The following is an 18,134-nucleotide window of genomic DNA, read 5'->3' as shown; positions in this document are numbered from 1 at the left end:
TGTTGGTACAGACCATACTGTATTGTAATACCCTGCCTGACATGGTAGGTCTTCATGTAGGAGGAGTGTAAATAGAGATTACACATGTACATGTAGGTATAACACGATCATCCATTAGCTGTAACCCAATTACCTGTTCACACCATAAGTGATTTTCACGATTTTTTCTGCATAAAGAAACATCGTATACAGAATCTTCAGAAAATGAAAGGGGCATGCATAGTTGCATACAAATGTCAAAGTAAGTATCTCATAGAGAAACTAGTTTACAGAGGTTAGCTCCCAGTTGGGTCACTCAATGTGACTTCCGGACCGCATGACCGTTACCAAAATCGCGGAAAAAGGGGTCAATTTCAAGCACTGTCCGCGGACAAAATATTCCTCGAAATAAAGAAAATAGGGGTGCACAGGTGTCCCCGAAATTGATAAATAGGGGTCAGGAAAAGGGAAAAGAGAAAACCGGGAAGAAAAATTCTCGGAGCTGAGTCTTGTCCTTGAAATATGGTAAAATAGGGGTAAATTTGCGAAAGTGTCCTTACAATCTTATAAATAGGGGTATTCCAAAGTACGATTTTGTCCTTGTTTTGACATAAAAAAGGGGGTTAAATTTCACAAAATGTCCTTGACATTGACTGCAAAAGGGGGTTAAATGCATTGGTGGTAACGGTCATATGTGTCACTCTTTGCAGGGAAGTGACCCCACCGGGGGTTAGCTTCAGCTTAGATGAAAGCTAGCTGATCAGCAGTGCGCACTCACGATAAACCCGTCCCGATACGCAAGGTTTAGTACGATTCCATGTTCACATTAAAAGTGGACCCTGATTTTTATCTAGATTTTGTTCAAAACGATGCTCAAACATCTATTTCCATGCATGATGTTTTCTAAAATTGTACAGCTATCTACCGGTATATACATGTACTCCTTTCATACAGGGTGTAGATGTTTAATGAATTTTGGTGGTCTGAAAGGGGGGGGAGGTATGGATTGAATATAACATGATCATCCATCAGCTGAAACCCAAGAGGAGACAGATCTCCAAGAGAGTTCAATAAATAAACATACACCCTGTACATGATGGAGCTTTGGATGCGAGAAATGCACAGGGAAGGGAGATGTGATGAGGTTTCTCATCCTCTCTCAAACACTTTGCAGCTTCAGTGATTCTAGCTTTCTGGCAAAAATCAGGAAGGGGACTGAGGGGGAGGTCTGTTTTCATGTCCAGTTCATTTCCATAGAATTCACTGGGCCAAGAGTAAGCTCTAATCATGTACACCAATGTCTCATCAATTAATGGGTTATTGGAAAATAAGTACAATGTTATCATACATTGTATATGTACATCACAGAGCTTTGGGTGTGAGAAATGTACAAGGAGATTCATTGCATGCAGGTTATCTTCACCATGAATATATTTTGCTGCATAAAGGGGTCTGGTTATGTGCAAAAATCACAAAATCGCATCATATTCTCATAATCCATGATATGATTGAGTTGGTACCTCGATGCTTTGACATTGATGTAAATTGTCATGTCAAGAAATGTATTGAGATAATTTGCACATGTTTAAGTTACTTCACTTGTAATTAGTTTATAAGGCTGTTGATTAGGCATCTCAATATCTACATATACATTTAAGCCTGACACCACCCTACATTGTTTGTACATGATGAACACTATAGCTCTAGGGATTGAAGATGATCTCCACAAATCAGACTACATCCTTATAATTTACATATATATAGACTAGACCTGCAAATTATAAACTTTATCCATGTGCCTCTATGCCTCATATATAAATGCCATTGTCAACAAGTACAATGTTATTGCGATACCTGATACAAATCATGCTCAATGGAATGTTAATTGGACAATTTCACATTCAATACAATATCTATCTTGTCTCTCTATAACATGAGCACATCTGCTCATGGGACTTGAGATCACATGATGTCAGTGTTAAATTAACTCATTTGATGTTTTATGTGTCATGTAAACAGTACAATGTTATTGTCATACATGCTCATGTTTTTTCAGGTATGTTAATTGGACAAAACACATATCCATGTACCCTGCCTACGCATCAAAAACTAAGTGGCCCCTTCTCGCCAGACAAGGCAGGGATAATTGGCATTGATCGAGCAGCATCTCAAATTAGGAGAGAAATACTCAGCCAAGACACACCTCCCTAGATATGTACAGTACAGTAGGCCGCATCATTCATTACTCATTAGCCTTTTAAAGTAGATACAGTGCATGTCTTACATTTTCATGACAGACAAGTTTATGTCTACTTTTTATTGCTGTCTCCACTTTACACAAGGGCCCGAATTCACAAAGGAGGTTTGTCGACAAACTTCCTTTTTGAATTCAGGCCATAGAGTTTTTAAAACATGAGCCTGTGTAACTTACAGGTTACCAGTAATTGAAGAACATGGAAGAAAAGAGCTACAACTTACATGTACATGTAGCTTTAGAAAGCTCTAGAAGTCCTCAGGATTAAAATAAAATGATATTGACACATGAAGTGCTATCCTCATGACCCCTCTCCCCTCCAAAAAACAATGCTACAAATATAGTATGTCTGAACATAAACAACTGCTCTGGACCCCTGGTACACTTATTCACCCTACCAATCTCTTCTTATCCCTAACGTGGAGATAGCAGACTCCTTTGAAAAGAAGAATCCCTTAAAAGATGGAGATGTTTATTGTGAAAAGGCTGGAAATGTGGGCTTTGCTGATTGAGGATCCAGCAAGAATTAGAACCAGACACCAGTAGCAGTGGGATTCTACAGACGTGTCTGTGAAATCTCTTCTTACATTTCCTCCTTCTGGACATTTCAGACTCGGGTCATTATAAAACACATCCAGGAATATTTTCTTTGGCTAACAATAATAATAATATTGGATATTTATATAGCGCACATATCCACCTTGCAAGGTGCTCAAAGCGCTCCAATATTACCCCAGCTCTGCTAGGCTACCGAATTCGGTGCTCACAGCATTCAAGGAATTCCTTCCTACCGGTCCCCATTTACTTCACCTGGGTGGAGTGTGGCAAATGTAGATCAATGTCTTGCCAAAGGACATTAGTGCCACGGCGGGATGCGAACCGCGGATCTTGTGATCGACAGTCCGACGACGTTGTCCACGACACCTCTAATTATTTTATCCCAAATCAGGGCCAAACAGAAACATTCACAATGCTGGATACATAATATACACAATTACACATGTACATCAATGAAGCCAGTGCTATGAAACAGTATATAAAATGAATCAATCGAGAAAGTACCATCCCCCCTCAGTAATATGTGCCTGTCATCACTTACATGTAATGCTGAGTTTTATCCATCGGCATTTAGGCCTGACCTATCTCACTGATCCTTCGTACATGTCTGTCTTTTCTCGTGTACATCATTCATGTTGTAAACTAAAGTGTTCATATGTTGAAATAATGTTTACTTTGTACATTTTGATATCCGATACAAAAACATGTATTTTGGCAAGAAGATATTATTTTTAATAGAAAGCAGTTTCAATAATGTATTCATTTGTTTATTTTGTAATGTAGTTCCGGTGACAACATGTAATGTATTATGTTCCACTACAAAGTATACTATAGAGTACATGTACTTGTATTCCTTTAGCCTAAACAATTTATTTGGCCCTGGTCACTCACAATCCACTTTCAGAAAGGCCTACAATCTCCCTACAATGTACATGCAGCTCTAGGATAAGCATTCAAGAAAGCATCTAGACTATAGGTCAAGTAAGTCATTAATCTACCTTCTGGGATCATAAATCATTTTGGAGTAAGATAAACTACTTGTAATTGACAATGACATACTTATGGCACACAGGTTTGTATACAAGGTCCAACACTAGTAATCCTATTTAAAATTGACCTACACTGTAATACCCTCCAGTGCTTGAGAGACCTTACAGACTGAGATATTATCATTAAAATTCTTATTGCATGCCCTACCTATCGCTTCTTAATATTTGTGTGACTTTTCAAATTTGATATATTCTGCCCTTCATGGACAAGTAAACACCCTTCAGCCTTCACAGAAGAAACAAAAAAATCAATACGATCGTACATTTTTAATGTTGTACATGTATGTCATCAGCAAATACAATGTACCGGTAGTACATGTGTATACCGGTATTGTATTTAATGAGTCAACATTTGTCATCAGCAAAAGACGGGACTATACAGCTACAATGAATCTACATGTACATGTACATGTACATGTATTCAAGTGTAATAATAATTCCAGGAATAAGGCTGAATCACTGAGCTGCAATAATAATTCTAGGAATAGAGTTGCACCCTCTCCTAACAACTCAATTAGGAATGGGTACTATCTGGATTGCTCATCACTCATCAGGCCTGTCCACATTAGCCCAAGTATTTTAATAGCTTCTTAATTCTGATGAAGAAAAAATAAACCCAGTATTAACTACATGTACAGTAGCTCAAGCTGATTCGCACAGAATATGCAAATAGTTGGTACATAGATTATTAGCTCGGCCTACATGATCCTATGCAATAAAGGATTATTCATGAAATAGCTTACCGTAAATCTCTGTGTATAAGGCGCACCTGTGTATAAGGCGCACCCCTATTTTGTTGTTTTGTTGTTGTTGTTTTGTTGCCGAAAACCCACGCGGGAAGGACCTTCATTTAACATCGAGGTGCAGTTAAAGGCGCTGATTTGTGCTTGTAAACTTGTCACAAATAATAGTAACAATGTCGTTTTTAGAAGAATGTGTTAGATCATTAATGTAAATTAAAAACAATAGAGTACCTACTACCTAGGTCCTAGGATAGAACCTTGTGGTACACCATTTGTTATATAAAAAAAAAATTGAGGAATTATTATTATAAACTACATATTAAGAATTTAAGATCTATTAGAAAGATTACTTTCAAACCAAGATGACAGACAAATTTTAGTGTTGTTGTAGTTTCCGAGTGGTGAGTCAACACACTGATAACTGAGCTGAGAGACATTGCCAGGCATAGCGCCATAAATCGAAACTTTAAAAAAAAAAAAAAAATTCTGTGCCTGTGTATAAGGCGCACCCCCGACTTTCAATTTTTTTCGGCGGCAAAAAAGTGCGCCTTATACACGGAGATTTACGGTACTATTTCGCCAATTTGTGGACTAATTCGCTGGTTAAGAATAAGATGCAATCGGACAACATGTATGTTTTTCCTGTGGCTCGAGCTACAATATAGTTTCTTGCGGGAGGAGAAACTCGTGACTGGGGTTACATATATCGGTAATAACGATTGGGAACTCCAAACTTTTCTTCTTCTTCAGATCAGTCTAATATAACAAGCTTGAGCTTGTATGGGCTAATGAAGACGTACCTCTCTAATCCATGGATCTGATAACGACTGCAATGAAGATACACTTTGCTACCAGGGTCCTGCAACTGGTCAGTTTTGTCATTCCAAAAATGTCAATTGCCTGCCATGCTTCATAATACGCAATAAACATATTTCATCGCCGGTAGCAACTGTATCCAGGTCAAGTAGATAAGCATGCTGCATATAATTTAAGGATGATGCCATATTCAGTTTGGAGGCATCATTGACGCGTGTTTGCAATCTAGGCTTTATATGAAGATGATGCATTCAACCTAAAATCATCCCTTTCAAGTTTCAAAGCCAGCACTACATATCCATTCTGTATGGTGTATATGTGTATGGCTACATGTACATCATGACATGTATGGTAGGCTCACTTACATGTACAAAAACTTTGAATAAAAAGTCACTGAAAAAAGTAAACATGTAAACAAAATTATAATAATAAAAAATAATACATGTTTATAATGTTGTACACAGATATTTGGATAATACTTGTATGCCGAGGTAATTATTGCTATGGAATTGAGTTTTTTCTTTAAAATATTTTAATTGAATGTTTATTGAATTAATCGTTTATTTTTCATCCTTGATTTTATACTCTTATTGTGAAATTAGGCAATAAGAATCTGCAACATTGATAACCAATCCAATGCACATAGTGTAACATTTCATAATTAGATAAATAGTCTATTCAGTATTCAGAGTCAAAATGCATAATCTAATACATTCTACAATAATAATAATAATAATAATAATAAAATGGTGCTTATAAAGCTTTTTTCTTCCAAGTCTCTAAGTGCTATAACAAACACAATACAATGAGAAACAATTATATATAAAAGAAAAGTTACAAATAAACCTACAAATTGTACACAATATATATATATATGAAATATACATCAATGCGAACAGAGTACAGTTTATGATAAAAATATGAACAAGCATACTGTATTTACCTTCCAGGGCATTGAAGATGTTATTTCACAATGAAGATTAGTGATTATTGTATATTTTCACAGAAACTATTGTTTTAATAAATTCAGATCCAGGTTGAACAATAACATGCAGCCAATGAAAATAAACGTTAAAGAAAATAATGCCCAACAAATTTCCGAGTTAAAGTAAATATCCCAAACTACCGGTTGACTTTTTAAAAGATAACGTTGAGTTCTGGTCATGCGATTGCATTGTGAAAGAAACAGTGTGGAATGGATCAGAAAAAGTTGATCATGTAGCATATACATGTAAGTATTGATGTGTACTGCAAGGTTCTGGAGTCATCAAAATCATAATAAATTAGGTCCAGTCTAGGTAAAGTAACAAGCACTGTACACAGAAAGATGTACACAAATGATGTCGGGGCTACCTTCATGTACAATGTACCTTGATTTTGTTATGTTTCTATGCTCATTACTCAGCCAGTATACATTTGCTACCAAAATTATTTGGCAAATGACATTTATTTGTAATCTTGAACATTTAGTGTAAGTTTGTTTGATTCTGAGAGAATTCATTTTCCTTTTTTTACCAAGACTCAAGTTTATCTTTAAGCTGCACCTATTTTTGACATGAAACTTGACACTGTTTCCTACAATCTTTGAACAGGGCTCACCAGACCTACTGTATGTACTGTACATGTATATATCAGGTATGCAGTTTACATTGTGGTAAATACCTGTGGTTTTGACAGGTATTGAAAACAGTGGTTTGCTGCATGTTATCAACTGCTACTGCTCAATACAGAGGTCATTCAGGGTCATAGAACAGTTCAGTTTCATGCCAACATACATGAACAATGTACAGTGTACATGTAATGCACAATAAAACAGTGTAGGTTAGTGTACATTTGTACTATGACTAATGCATGACACCATCACTGACTTTACTGTGTACTCGATCAGGTGAGCTGATATCATTATTGTATAAGGGTGCTTGAATATTTTTTTTGGAACTACTCATCACAGCACAATATACTGTACATACAGTACTAGAGGACTAAAAAAAAAATCTCTTTCCATTCACGACATACATGTACATGTACATGTACACTACAGAAGGATGATGTTGTCTCTTCTAAACTGCATACTGTACAGATGTACAGGTTTGTCATTTCTACTGCCGTTAATATACAACTGTAAGCAAAAAAAATATGGAGATTGGATACTATTATTACCGGTATATAGAGGTCTACATCTGATGCAACAGGTATGGGTGTTGAATGAATAAGATTCAATTCAAGAATCAAGATTTAAAACAAATAATCTTAACTTACAGTAAGCTTTACAGGGAGATGTAAATTTACTTCATTTTTGAAATTTGCCTTACTGTACAAATACACTGAAACCTTTGATTAAACTTAATTTAAAACAAGGGAAACGCTCTCGGCGGTCTCGCCTGCATTAGGCAATTCAATATGATAAATCAGAACGTCAATGACGTAGCGCTCATCCGCATCTCGCAACAACAAATATCGTAAATTTTATGTGGTACACTTTTGAACTGGTCAAAAAATAAAAATTTGATGCCCTGGAAAGGACATAATTTCATTTCATTTGCATAAATTACCATAAATAATCAATGGAGCAAAATCTCATAATTCTGTGTAGAAGTTTAGTGTACCAAAGTTAGCTCTACGATATAAAGCAAACCAAATCAAAATCGATCGAGAAATTAAGGAGAAGAAGCCTTTTTTGTGATTTCGAATAAATTTGCATAAATTAGCATAGATAATGAATTTCACGATTCTGTGTAGAAATTTTAAATCCCCCTCCTAGCTCTATCATATGAAACAATCAGAATCAAAATCGGTTGAAAAATAACGAAGAAGAAGCATTTTGAAAATCTTGATGTTGATGCCACAACAAAGTCTAAGTTTGTTGACCTTAAATGACCTTTGACCTTAACTTAGTGACCTGAAATTCTACTCACATGATTGGAGAGACTTGATAACACTGTAGTCCAACAGCCTTTTCACACACAGCTAAATTTCATCGTATCCAGAGATGATTAGTATAAACGTGTTTAACTCAACAGTTTTAAACATGTTTATAGAAAATTTTCCCAGTTTAAATTTCGTTTATACGATGTTGGGATAGATACGAAGTCGCAATTCATACGCCCCTAAAAGCAGGCTGCAGATACGAAGTTCGTATCTAGAGAGCTTGACATTTTGTGTGTGAAAGGTTATTCATGTTTAAACGTGTTTCAGACGTGTTTAAACTGGATGGAGCGTGTGCTTTGATTGATACGACATGACCTTCAATGCGCAATGGCACTACTGCGCATTTTACGAGCAGTAGTTAATCACGAAACGATTAACGATCGCACCGAAATTTCTGTGTGTGAATGATGTCGTATGTTAAGGTGATTAGTTTAAACACGTTTATACTAATCATGTTTATAGAATTTTAGCTGTGTGTGAAAATGTTGATAGTCTCATTGACTAAGAACTTATACTTTCAAAATTATATCAAAAATTCAAAAACTTAACCTTAGGTTAAGTTTTTCGATGATGCTACAACATAGTCCAAGTCTCTGTTGACCTGAAATGACCTTTGACCTTGACTTTGTGATCTGAAATTCTACTCACATGATTGGGGATATTTGATTACCCTATAGTCAAAGTTTCATCGACTAAGAACTTATACTTTAAAAATTATATCTAAAATTCAAAAACTTAACCTTAGGTTAATTTTTTGATGTTGACGCCGCCGTCACCGTAAAAGCGGCGCCTATGTCTCGCTTTTTGCTACGCAGGCGAGACAAAAATGATCTGTAATAATCCAAATCTCCTTCTAGGACTCTTTCAAATATAATTCCACTTAATTCCACGAAAACCAATCCTTATATTACTAACTATTAATTGATGTCGAATGAACTTTCAGCCTCTTTATTCCAAATCGAGAGCCAGACATGATGAAAAACATATTGGTTTCTCTGGTCTGGCCACAAAACTCTGTAACAGTATACAGGGCTCTCTCCTCAAGCCACGCAGGCACGAACTGAATCTTAATTTAGCTGGCCCCTGTCATCCTGCAGTGCAAGGAGGATTAGATTTCCAAACCTATCCCAACAATACCCAGCATTGTACATGCACCTCCTACTGTCCAGTTGTTTCTAAGCAAGCCTATGTATTCAACTGACCTCCTTTCTAGTTTCCATTGTAATGCAGGGGTGATCAAAACACAAATTATAATTTTGGGAGAGTAGAATTTAGATTTTGAGCCAGGACGATTTATAGAGGATGTGGCAATATGCAGGTGATATCGTTGTGCACAAAAGTTTTAAATAAGTTTTCTCAAACGTTTAAAGGGGAAGTCCATCGTGATAATTAGCTGGAATTAATAAAAGCAGAAAACCAAGAGATATGAATTACAGTATTGAAAGTTTGAGCTGATTAAACATTTGTCCGATTAAACATTGTGAAGTTATGAATTTTTGAAGTTGTCATCAGGAAAACACAAATTGCCAATACTGTGTTGTATCTTGCGAGGTCCTCTCCAATATGCTCTGTACAGAAAATGTCATAAACTTTCATTTTCTTAGTTATTAATGACTTTGTCTTTACAGGGGTTGTAGAAAAACATATTTGCAATAACTATATTTAGGGTGCAAGTATGTTCAGAAACATGTTCAGAAACATATTCAGGGGAAATATAAATTTCTGATTTTGTTTTTTAGTACAGAGCAAATGGAAGAGGACTTTGCAGGATACACCATAATGTTGCCATTTTGTGTTTGATTGATTACTTTTTAATTATATGCATTTTCTGTCCTATTTTGGGTAGACTTAGTAAAATGATCCTCCATAGAGTCTGGAAGGGAGACAATAATACTGAAAGCTAACTGTAGTATAGACTGCCAGACCTATCCATACCTATTCATAATCACTGAATCAGACAACACAATCAGTCTACACAACAGACCTACACAATACTCCTCATGCATACATCCAAAATGAGACTATTTATCCCAAAGGACCCACACAAATCAATGCCCCCCAGTTGTTGTCCCACCACAATATTGAAAACGAAAGAAAGTTTAGGGGTCCTTTCTCTACGCTATTTTGACTTGACTTGGCTTAAATTTCCACTAATCCCGTGGCAATTTGATTGAGAAAGCTTTACTTGGGTCACAGCACAAAGAAATGTTAGCTCGCTGCACCATACAGCGGGTTCTGCCTGTCTGTCTGACTCAATGAATTCCTTTAGGTATTGCAACAAGCAATGGCTAATGGTAGAAATGTGTGAAAAGATTTGACATTTCTGTATGTCTGATTTGCATCATAATGCAGTTTAAAAGTCAGACTGTACACGTGGGCGTGGTTGTACATTTACCTACAGCCAGCAGACTAGAGCCCTCTTAAGGCACGATGAATGAGGAAAGTTAAAAATATTTGAGTTGGGCATTTATGTACAAGATTTTTTCCACGCCATGCACATCGATCTTTATGATCATATTATGTAAAATTGAGCCCTAATATCTCATCCAGATTTTCTCATAAAGGAGTAGCCTTCTGTATTATTTGATACTTTTTATCACACACACAGTACGCTATTAAGGGGTCTGTCAATTCATTTCTTTACAAGTTTTCTCAATTAAGTTTCATTTGTTCAAAGGTTTAAATCAAGCTGGAATTATTTGTGAATTAATTGTGAACTATATTTCATCAGTGTCTTCTTTAAATTTGTGTAAAAACAAAGCAAAACAATACACATCAAATAGTTTTCAAAAAGAAGTAAGGCCAAATTTAAAAAAAACTTGTTTAGCGTCCGGTTTTTTCGACAAATAGGAAGGAGGAGGCCCTTTTTTTTGTTTTTTTTCAAAATGGCCGCTCGGTACATTTTCCCAGACAGTCAGGCTATTTTTCAAGATGGCCGCCAATTTTTTTTTTTTTTTAAATCAGAAATAGATCCATTTTAGCAGTGTTTTTCATGTTTTTTTTCTTTAAAAAAAAAAGTCAATGTATATTTTTTACATGGCCTAAGGGGGTAGGGGGGTGGAAAAGGGGAAATGGACAGGGATACTACATACACATGTATTACTAACAATCGATTTATTTAGCCTACCGTACATGTACATATATAATAAACAACAAGGATAATATCTTCAGTTGTTCTTTGATTTAAAATTTCAAAAGAGAGATACACATACATGAACTTGGAAATACAGAGAGAGAGAGAGAGAGAGAGAGAGAGAGAGAGAGGAAATACTGAGAGCATGTGCCAATAAGCAACCATGATGTCATTCTCTACTGATAAAAAGTACACAAGATGTCATTTTATCATTATTCCATCGCATAACGTCATGTTCATGTGGGCAGATATACATGTACAATGTACAATGTACACTACATGTATCCTGTTTTGCTTATATCATCAGGAACTTTTTCAAGTACAAACAATACCTTTTTCAGATCTTTTCTCTCTTTTTATTCAGTGTTTATTTTGTAACATGCTTGATTTGGTCATTTATATTCTCTACTTCAAGGCTCATGCACACAATGGACTCAATCTTTATGCAGTTTGGCAAATATTTGTCCTCTTATATTTTGCAATTACTATGTAAACATTACAAATAAGTCAGATGGAAACGGTGGAAAAATCAAACAATGCATTCACAGGCAACATAATGAATATAAGTCAATTACCTTGGAAACACCACTCCTACTGGCGGAAGTAGACTCAGCCTGTCCGTTGCTCTTTCCCACGCTTCCTCCAGAACTGCCCGTCGTCGAAGCTCCAGTCTTGGGCGACGGTGGAGCCGGCCGCTTCATGCCATCCAACAGCCTCACAAGGAGAATGTTGGTGGGCAGGTCTGTTACCTTCTGATGCGGGGCAAGGTCCCGGCACTCTGGGCAGCGCAGCTCGCCCCGGGTATTGAGGATCTGCTGAAGACATCGCTGGCAGAAGGTGTGCTGACACGGCAAGACGCGACTGGTCGCATCTAACCGCTCCAGGCATACAGAGCACTCGAGGATGTCAAATATCGATTGTTCATCCATTCCATTCATTTAGGCTATTTCGAGCCCCATCACTTTAGTTTCATCCACGATAGCATTGTCTCTGTGAATGTGATGTCACGAGTCTTCCATCGTTTATCATCTATAGTACACTACATAATTCCATAGAAACTTGAATCAGGACAGAAAGATGTGGTTCAGCTACGTTTTTCATCTGACATGGAAAGAAACAACAATGGAGAAAATTTTTTATTTAATAATTTCATTGTCCTTCTAGACTGCGTTATTCGATGATGCGATAAATACGGTAAATCTCCGTGTATAAGGCGCACTTTTTTGCCGCCGAAAAAAGTTTGAAAGTCGGGGGTGCGCCTTATACACAGGTACAGAATTTTTTTTTTTTTTTTAATTTTTTTTTTTAGTTTCGATTTATGGTGCTATGCCTGGCAATGTCTCCCAGCTCATTAATCAGTGTGTTGACTCACCACTCGGAAACTACAACAACACTCAAATTTGTCTGTCATCTTGGTTTGAAAGTAATCTTTCTAATAGATCTCAATATGTAGTTTATAATAATAATTCCTCAATTTTTTTTCTATTCATATCATGCATGACTATTGATGTTTGGCATAGAACATAGTGCTTCTGCTAGGTGATGTGATGAGGCTGGTGTGGTACACTTGGTATCATGAAGCATTCACATTAATGATCTTACACATTCTTCTACAACGACATTGTTACTATTATTTGTGACAAGTTCACAACTTCAACTGCACCTCGATGTAAAATGAAGGTCCTTCCCCGCGTGGGTTTTCGGCAACAAAAAAACAACAACAAAAAACAAAAAACATTTTTTTTTTTTTTTTTTTTGCCCCCAAAATAGGGGTGCGCCTTATACACAGAGATTTACGGTATGATCCTGGGTGGCAGCAGAAATAATTGAAGAAGCACATAAGAAATTTGCTTATTTGTCATACCCATACTATTCAAAGTACTGTATAACATTCATCAATATGTATAATGGTATACCGGTAGACCTTTTTTTTTCTCCACGGGACACAATACTTCCCCTTTATATCATGAAGATAGATAAAGGGAATTTAGAGTTCTTTATCCAATCACACATAATGGCTGCATTGCTGATGATTTTCCCAATTTCAACTTTTCAACTTTCTCATTTTTATGTCTAAATTAATCATTTTTCTCAAACATTCAATGACCAGCTTCTCTAATTTTCTATAAATATCTTTCAGGCCTTAAATTTCGTCATTTTTAGGGCAAGGCCAGTTTGGCCTCGAGTACCTCATATTTTTAAGGGCACCAAGGCCAAAATATTTTTACAAAAAGGGCATCGAGGCCAAAATATTTTACAAAAAGGGCATCGAGTATGAGGCCAAAAAAATTGATTCTATTTTTGTTAGATGTCATGTGTATTTTATGAAACTTGTGCAGGATCAATTTCCCATAACTTTTAGCACCAGCTTCTTCACAGAATGTATACAGGTCTACGGTACATACAAACAAGCAGGCGCATAGCCACGGGGGGGGGGGGGGGGGGGGGGGGGGGCACGGGGGGCACGTGCCCCCCCTAAAATTTCCAGGATCGGTTGAAATTTTGTAGACCCCTTTTTTTGACCTCGATCGATTACATGTGCCCCCCCAAACACCAAACTCTGGCTACGCGCCTGCAAACAAGGCGGCGGCCCGCAAGCCTTAGATTTAGCAGCCAGGAGCAAGGGGCAATTTTTTTTTTAAGTTGCCCTTTGCCACGGGAATTTACCAGAGCAAGGGGCAATTTTCCAAAAACAGATAGGCCGCTTATCTAATCATAAGTTCAAAGAGAGTCTACAAATGTTAATTTCATAATGTGAATAGATCGAACGATCAATTTAATAACTTTTTAATCTTAACAATATGAACAGGAAAGATTGATTAAGAACATCAAACTTGCACATTAAACAGTATTTTAAAGTAACTAAAAATATTGATGAGCAAATGAATAAATAAATTGTCAATTTCACAAACATCGAAAGTCAGAAGGACTTAATTGGCAAGTTTACCGGGCCGGGTATTCCAAATCAAAATCGCACCTCACACACAAACCTTCCGCCACTCTCTCGGTAGTAGGAGCAAATTTGAAGAAATTATCTTTTTAACTGTTGTATAGAAAGGTCTACATATAGGCCTAACTAATGAAATAAGATGTAAAAATGTCCTTATAGACATTCGACAGCTGAAAGTGACACGCTCAGCTCAGTTGCGTAACGTGCATTCACGAAACCAAAAATCGTTCCTCGCACACACACTCTCGCCACTTTTGGTGGGAAGCTGTCGGGCTGGAAGTTTGCCAGCGAAACCGATGCACCCTCGGAATTTTACCGGGACTCGAAACGTTCGTCTTGGGAAGCTGGCGGGGTAGCTTTTTTGAAGGCTGGTGGCAAAATGAGAGTAACTACGATCGAGAACATCGTAGGTGTTCTTAACTTATTAATAAGATAATTCTAAATTCTATTTGAGATAAAATAATAAACTAGGCCTACAAACAAACCTCGACAGATCTCTAATGACTATTTGAATGCTTGTATATTTCTCCATTTGACGATTTGTTTTCTTGATCCTGGCCTTCGATTTGTACGTACGTGCGTGCGTCAACAGCACGCACCATATGCATATCATGCGATCGCATAATATGAACGTACGTACGTACGTGCGCTAGCGCATTGCCTATATAATAACAAAGGGCGCATTTTCACGGCACTTGCGCCTTATTAAAGCACTAAATACGAAGCTAGAAGAGAGCTCGTGGGCGGCAAACTGTTCGTGATTCGTGTATTTTTACTGTTCTAATAATTTATGGGCGCATTTTCACGGAAAACACTTGCGCCTTGCCGTCTAGTTTTAGATGATTATGGGCGCAATTGGTGGTTTTATGTGCGCAAATTTAAAATAAAAAGGGCACGTCCAGTTGGAAAAAAAGGCACGTCGGCCAGTTTGAAAAAAAGGGCACGGCCTTTTTGGCCGTGAATATATCTTTTTTTGGGAGGGCACCGCGGCCAGTCATAGGGGCATCGACGGCCTGGCCGTCGATGGCCGTCGATTAATTTAAGGCCTGATCTTTTAAAAGTACAGTGTATCATCATTATCATGTAGATAATACCAAATTCTGAAGTGTGGGGAAAATGACTAAAACTGTTTAAAAAAAACTTAAGTGCCTCTCTTACACAATTTAAAAAGTGAATGATCATGTTTCATTCACAACAATCAATGGTAACATTTAATGATATCAATCATGATAAATGACTTACATTCCAACTAACCTCACTCTTACATACAGTTCATAACCACTGCACAAACCGTAAAAAATGAAGAACGAAGTGCAATATAGAGTGACAATTACAAATGTACCTCTGAAAACAAGATTATTTAAAAATAAAAAGAGAAAAATAAAGAGCTGTGGCGAATATTAACTAATGCATTCAAAATTACTACATGGAATTCACCATTCCTAAAGCAAATGGAAGATTCCACACTAAAAGGGACAGAACTAGTGCTGTAAGTCAGGCGCCATGTTCGGGTTCGGTTTGGTTCGGCAGAGTTCGGAAAGTTTTTACCTGAACTTGGTTCGGTTTGGGGTTCGGTAATATAATAGCAAGCAGCGATATAGCTAAGGTGGTTGGCACTTCCTGGGCCAAGGAGAAAAGTAGTACTGAAGAAAAGTAGTACATGTAGTTACATGTACATTCATATTTCCGTCTTTAATCATGTTTTATTTGCAATTTTACAAGAATCATGTTTTCAATTTGACAATAAATTATATTTTTTAAAGATTTGCCAAGACAGTTGTTGCCTAATGCTACGGTTCATGAAAACTGCCGATGTATGCATAATAATAGACAGAGATAGCAGCCCAGGTTCGATCGATTACCGTTTTTGTAAATGTTTATTTTTAATAGGGTAAATAACAAAGTTCCTAATTTTCCTGAATGAATAGATTAAAATACTATAATGTATATTTATTTCATTATTTACATTATTAAATTTGTCTGTTATTCTTATAATTTAAATCTTAACTTTTTGAATTGATTGAGTTTGAGCCGAAGTTGTTTTGATCACCGCCGCTCCTAGTATGCACATGTTTACTGTGTAGGCCTACCGTACAGACGCAAACGTGCCTGAAGTCGATTATTAAAGTTGATAACTTCACGCTCGCGCGCCTGCACCCCTTAGCCGGTAGGGTATGCAATTGTATTGTTATTGTGTAGTGGTTTGCCATAAAACCTGTGAGAAAGTGAACATTATAATGTCTTCATTTTTAGGAAAAATACTCCAAAAAAGATAAGAAAATTGACACGAAAGGGATAAGAAATATAACAACTTTATATCATGACCATTATTTGAACAATTGATTAAGATTAAGTTGATTTTTTGTACATTTTAGTATGGTATCTCCACGCCGGAGTTAAGGGTAAAAATTGGATACGAAAGTAAAGTGTGTCCAGCACCGAAAGTCTTTGTACCAAAAATGGTCCAAAATCGGCTCAATCTCCCCCTGTGTGCGAGCAATACAGGTTACCTTCTGTGTATGGGAAATGTTGACATAGATCTATGTCAGTTTTATTAAAGAATGACCCATACCAGACGGTTATTTCTGTCTAGTACTAACTAGAAGAATGTATGTCACTGTCATTGTTGTCATTCATTGCAATGCCAATGCAATGCATGCAGCCAGTAGCAGCTCCTGCAGCTGCAGTCATGCACTGCACTAGCTCGGCAGACTCGCAACTTCGCCATACCCCTCAGAGTCTACAACGTTAATTCAAATATCTCGTTAAAATGTTATCCCCGTCATTTCGTAAATTTATTTTTCGAGTCAAACAAACACACATTAAATGTAATACATCTCCATAATCATCACTATTAAATGAAAAACACATAGAATCTATCTAAATCTAGTCTAGATCTATATCATTTTTTTTGCAACTTACGTGTCGCTGCTCTGTGGTCTGTGTGTCGCAGCGTCCATTACTATTACGGTATCTCTAAAATTTTGAGTACCCGTAAAGGAAAAAAGCGAATTCCAAACTGTGAGGTGGATTCATAGAGCGTGATATTTGTTTTTAATTAATATATCTCTATGGGTGGATACAACTAAAGGAGAATGGACAAATCTAAACTTAATTTTCTTCGGATGGTAATGGAAATTCTGTATTATGTAAACATAATTCGCTATATTCTGATAGTTTTATCTGAAAAGTTATTGTTTGGGAACGTACCCTCAGGTAGTCAGAAAAGAGGTTGAGGAATGAGCCAACATATTCTTTCCTTTACATATAGTATCCATAATTTTAATTATCCTAAATATACTACTTTGGATCCGGTAACTTTGTCTTAGATCCTTTAAAAAATCCTTGATTTAGCTCATGCAGCAATGATAGCCTTTAGGTCAGTCAGGTATCCCATGACCTTTACAAGGTATCCCATGACCTTTACAAGCCGATCGCCTGTCCGATTATTAAGATATTTATGATTGAAAATCGAAACAGAATTTTGCGTTTGCCAAACGGTTTTCATAACACTACAGTCTATTGGGGAAAACGAGTATGGTAAAACCGGTCACTCAAAGGTTTTTACTTTTTTGAGGCACTTCTTCATCAGTTTGAAGCGCATATTTTTTAGGGCTTCAATATTACACCATATCACAGACACTGATAACACGTATAGGGCCGTGCATCTCAGATTTAACATTGTTAAACCATGAACCTAATGGTTAAACGATCCCTACCATCC

General features: G+C 36.8%; 1 protein-coding gene across 6 annotated transcripts in view; it reads right to left on the bottom strand.

The window, feature by feature from the left end:
* Positions 1-17,396, bottom strand: part of LOC589164 (E3 ubiquitin-protein ligase SH3RF1) — a 34,511-nt gene extending 17,115 nt beyond the window's left edge. For all 6 annotated transcript variants that reach the window (XM_011672778.2, XM_030981084.1, XM_030981085.1 and 3 more), the window contains exons 1-2: positions 17,333-17,396; positions 12,036-12,561 (exon numbers count right to left, since the gene is read on the bottom strand). In XM_011672778.2, coding sequence (XP_011671080.1) covers positions 12,036-12,398 — 363 coding nt within the window. In that variant the 5' untranslated portion in view covers positions 12,399-12,561; positions 17,333-17,396. The remainder of the gene's footprint in view (positions 1-12,035; positions 12,562-17,332) is intronic.
* Positions 17,397-18,134: the final 738 nt, after the last annotated feature.

This window comes from Strongylocentrotus purpuratus, unplaced genomic scaffold (assembly GCF_000002235.5).
Source record: "Strongylocentrotus purpuratus isolate Spur 01 unplaced genomic scaffold, Spur_5.0 spur5_scaffold_11, whole genome shotgun sequence".
Taxonomy (NCBI): domain Eukaryota; kingdom Metazoa; phylum Echinodermata; class Echinoidea; order Camarodonta; family Strongylocentrotidae; genus Strongylocentrotus; species Strongylocentrotus purpuratus.
This window is presented reverse-complemented; position numbering and strand designations above follow the sequence as displayed.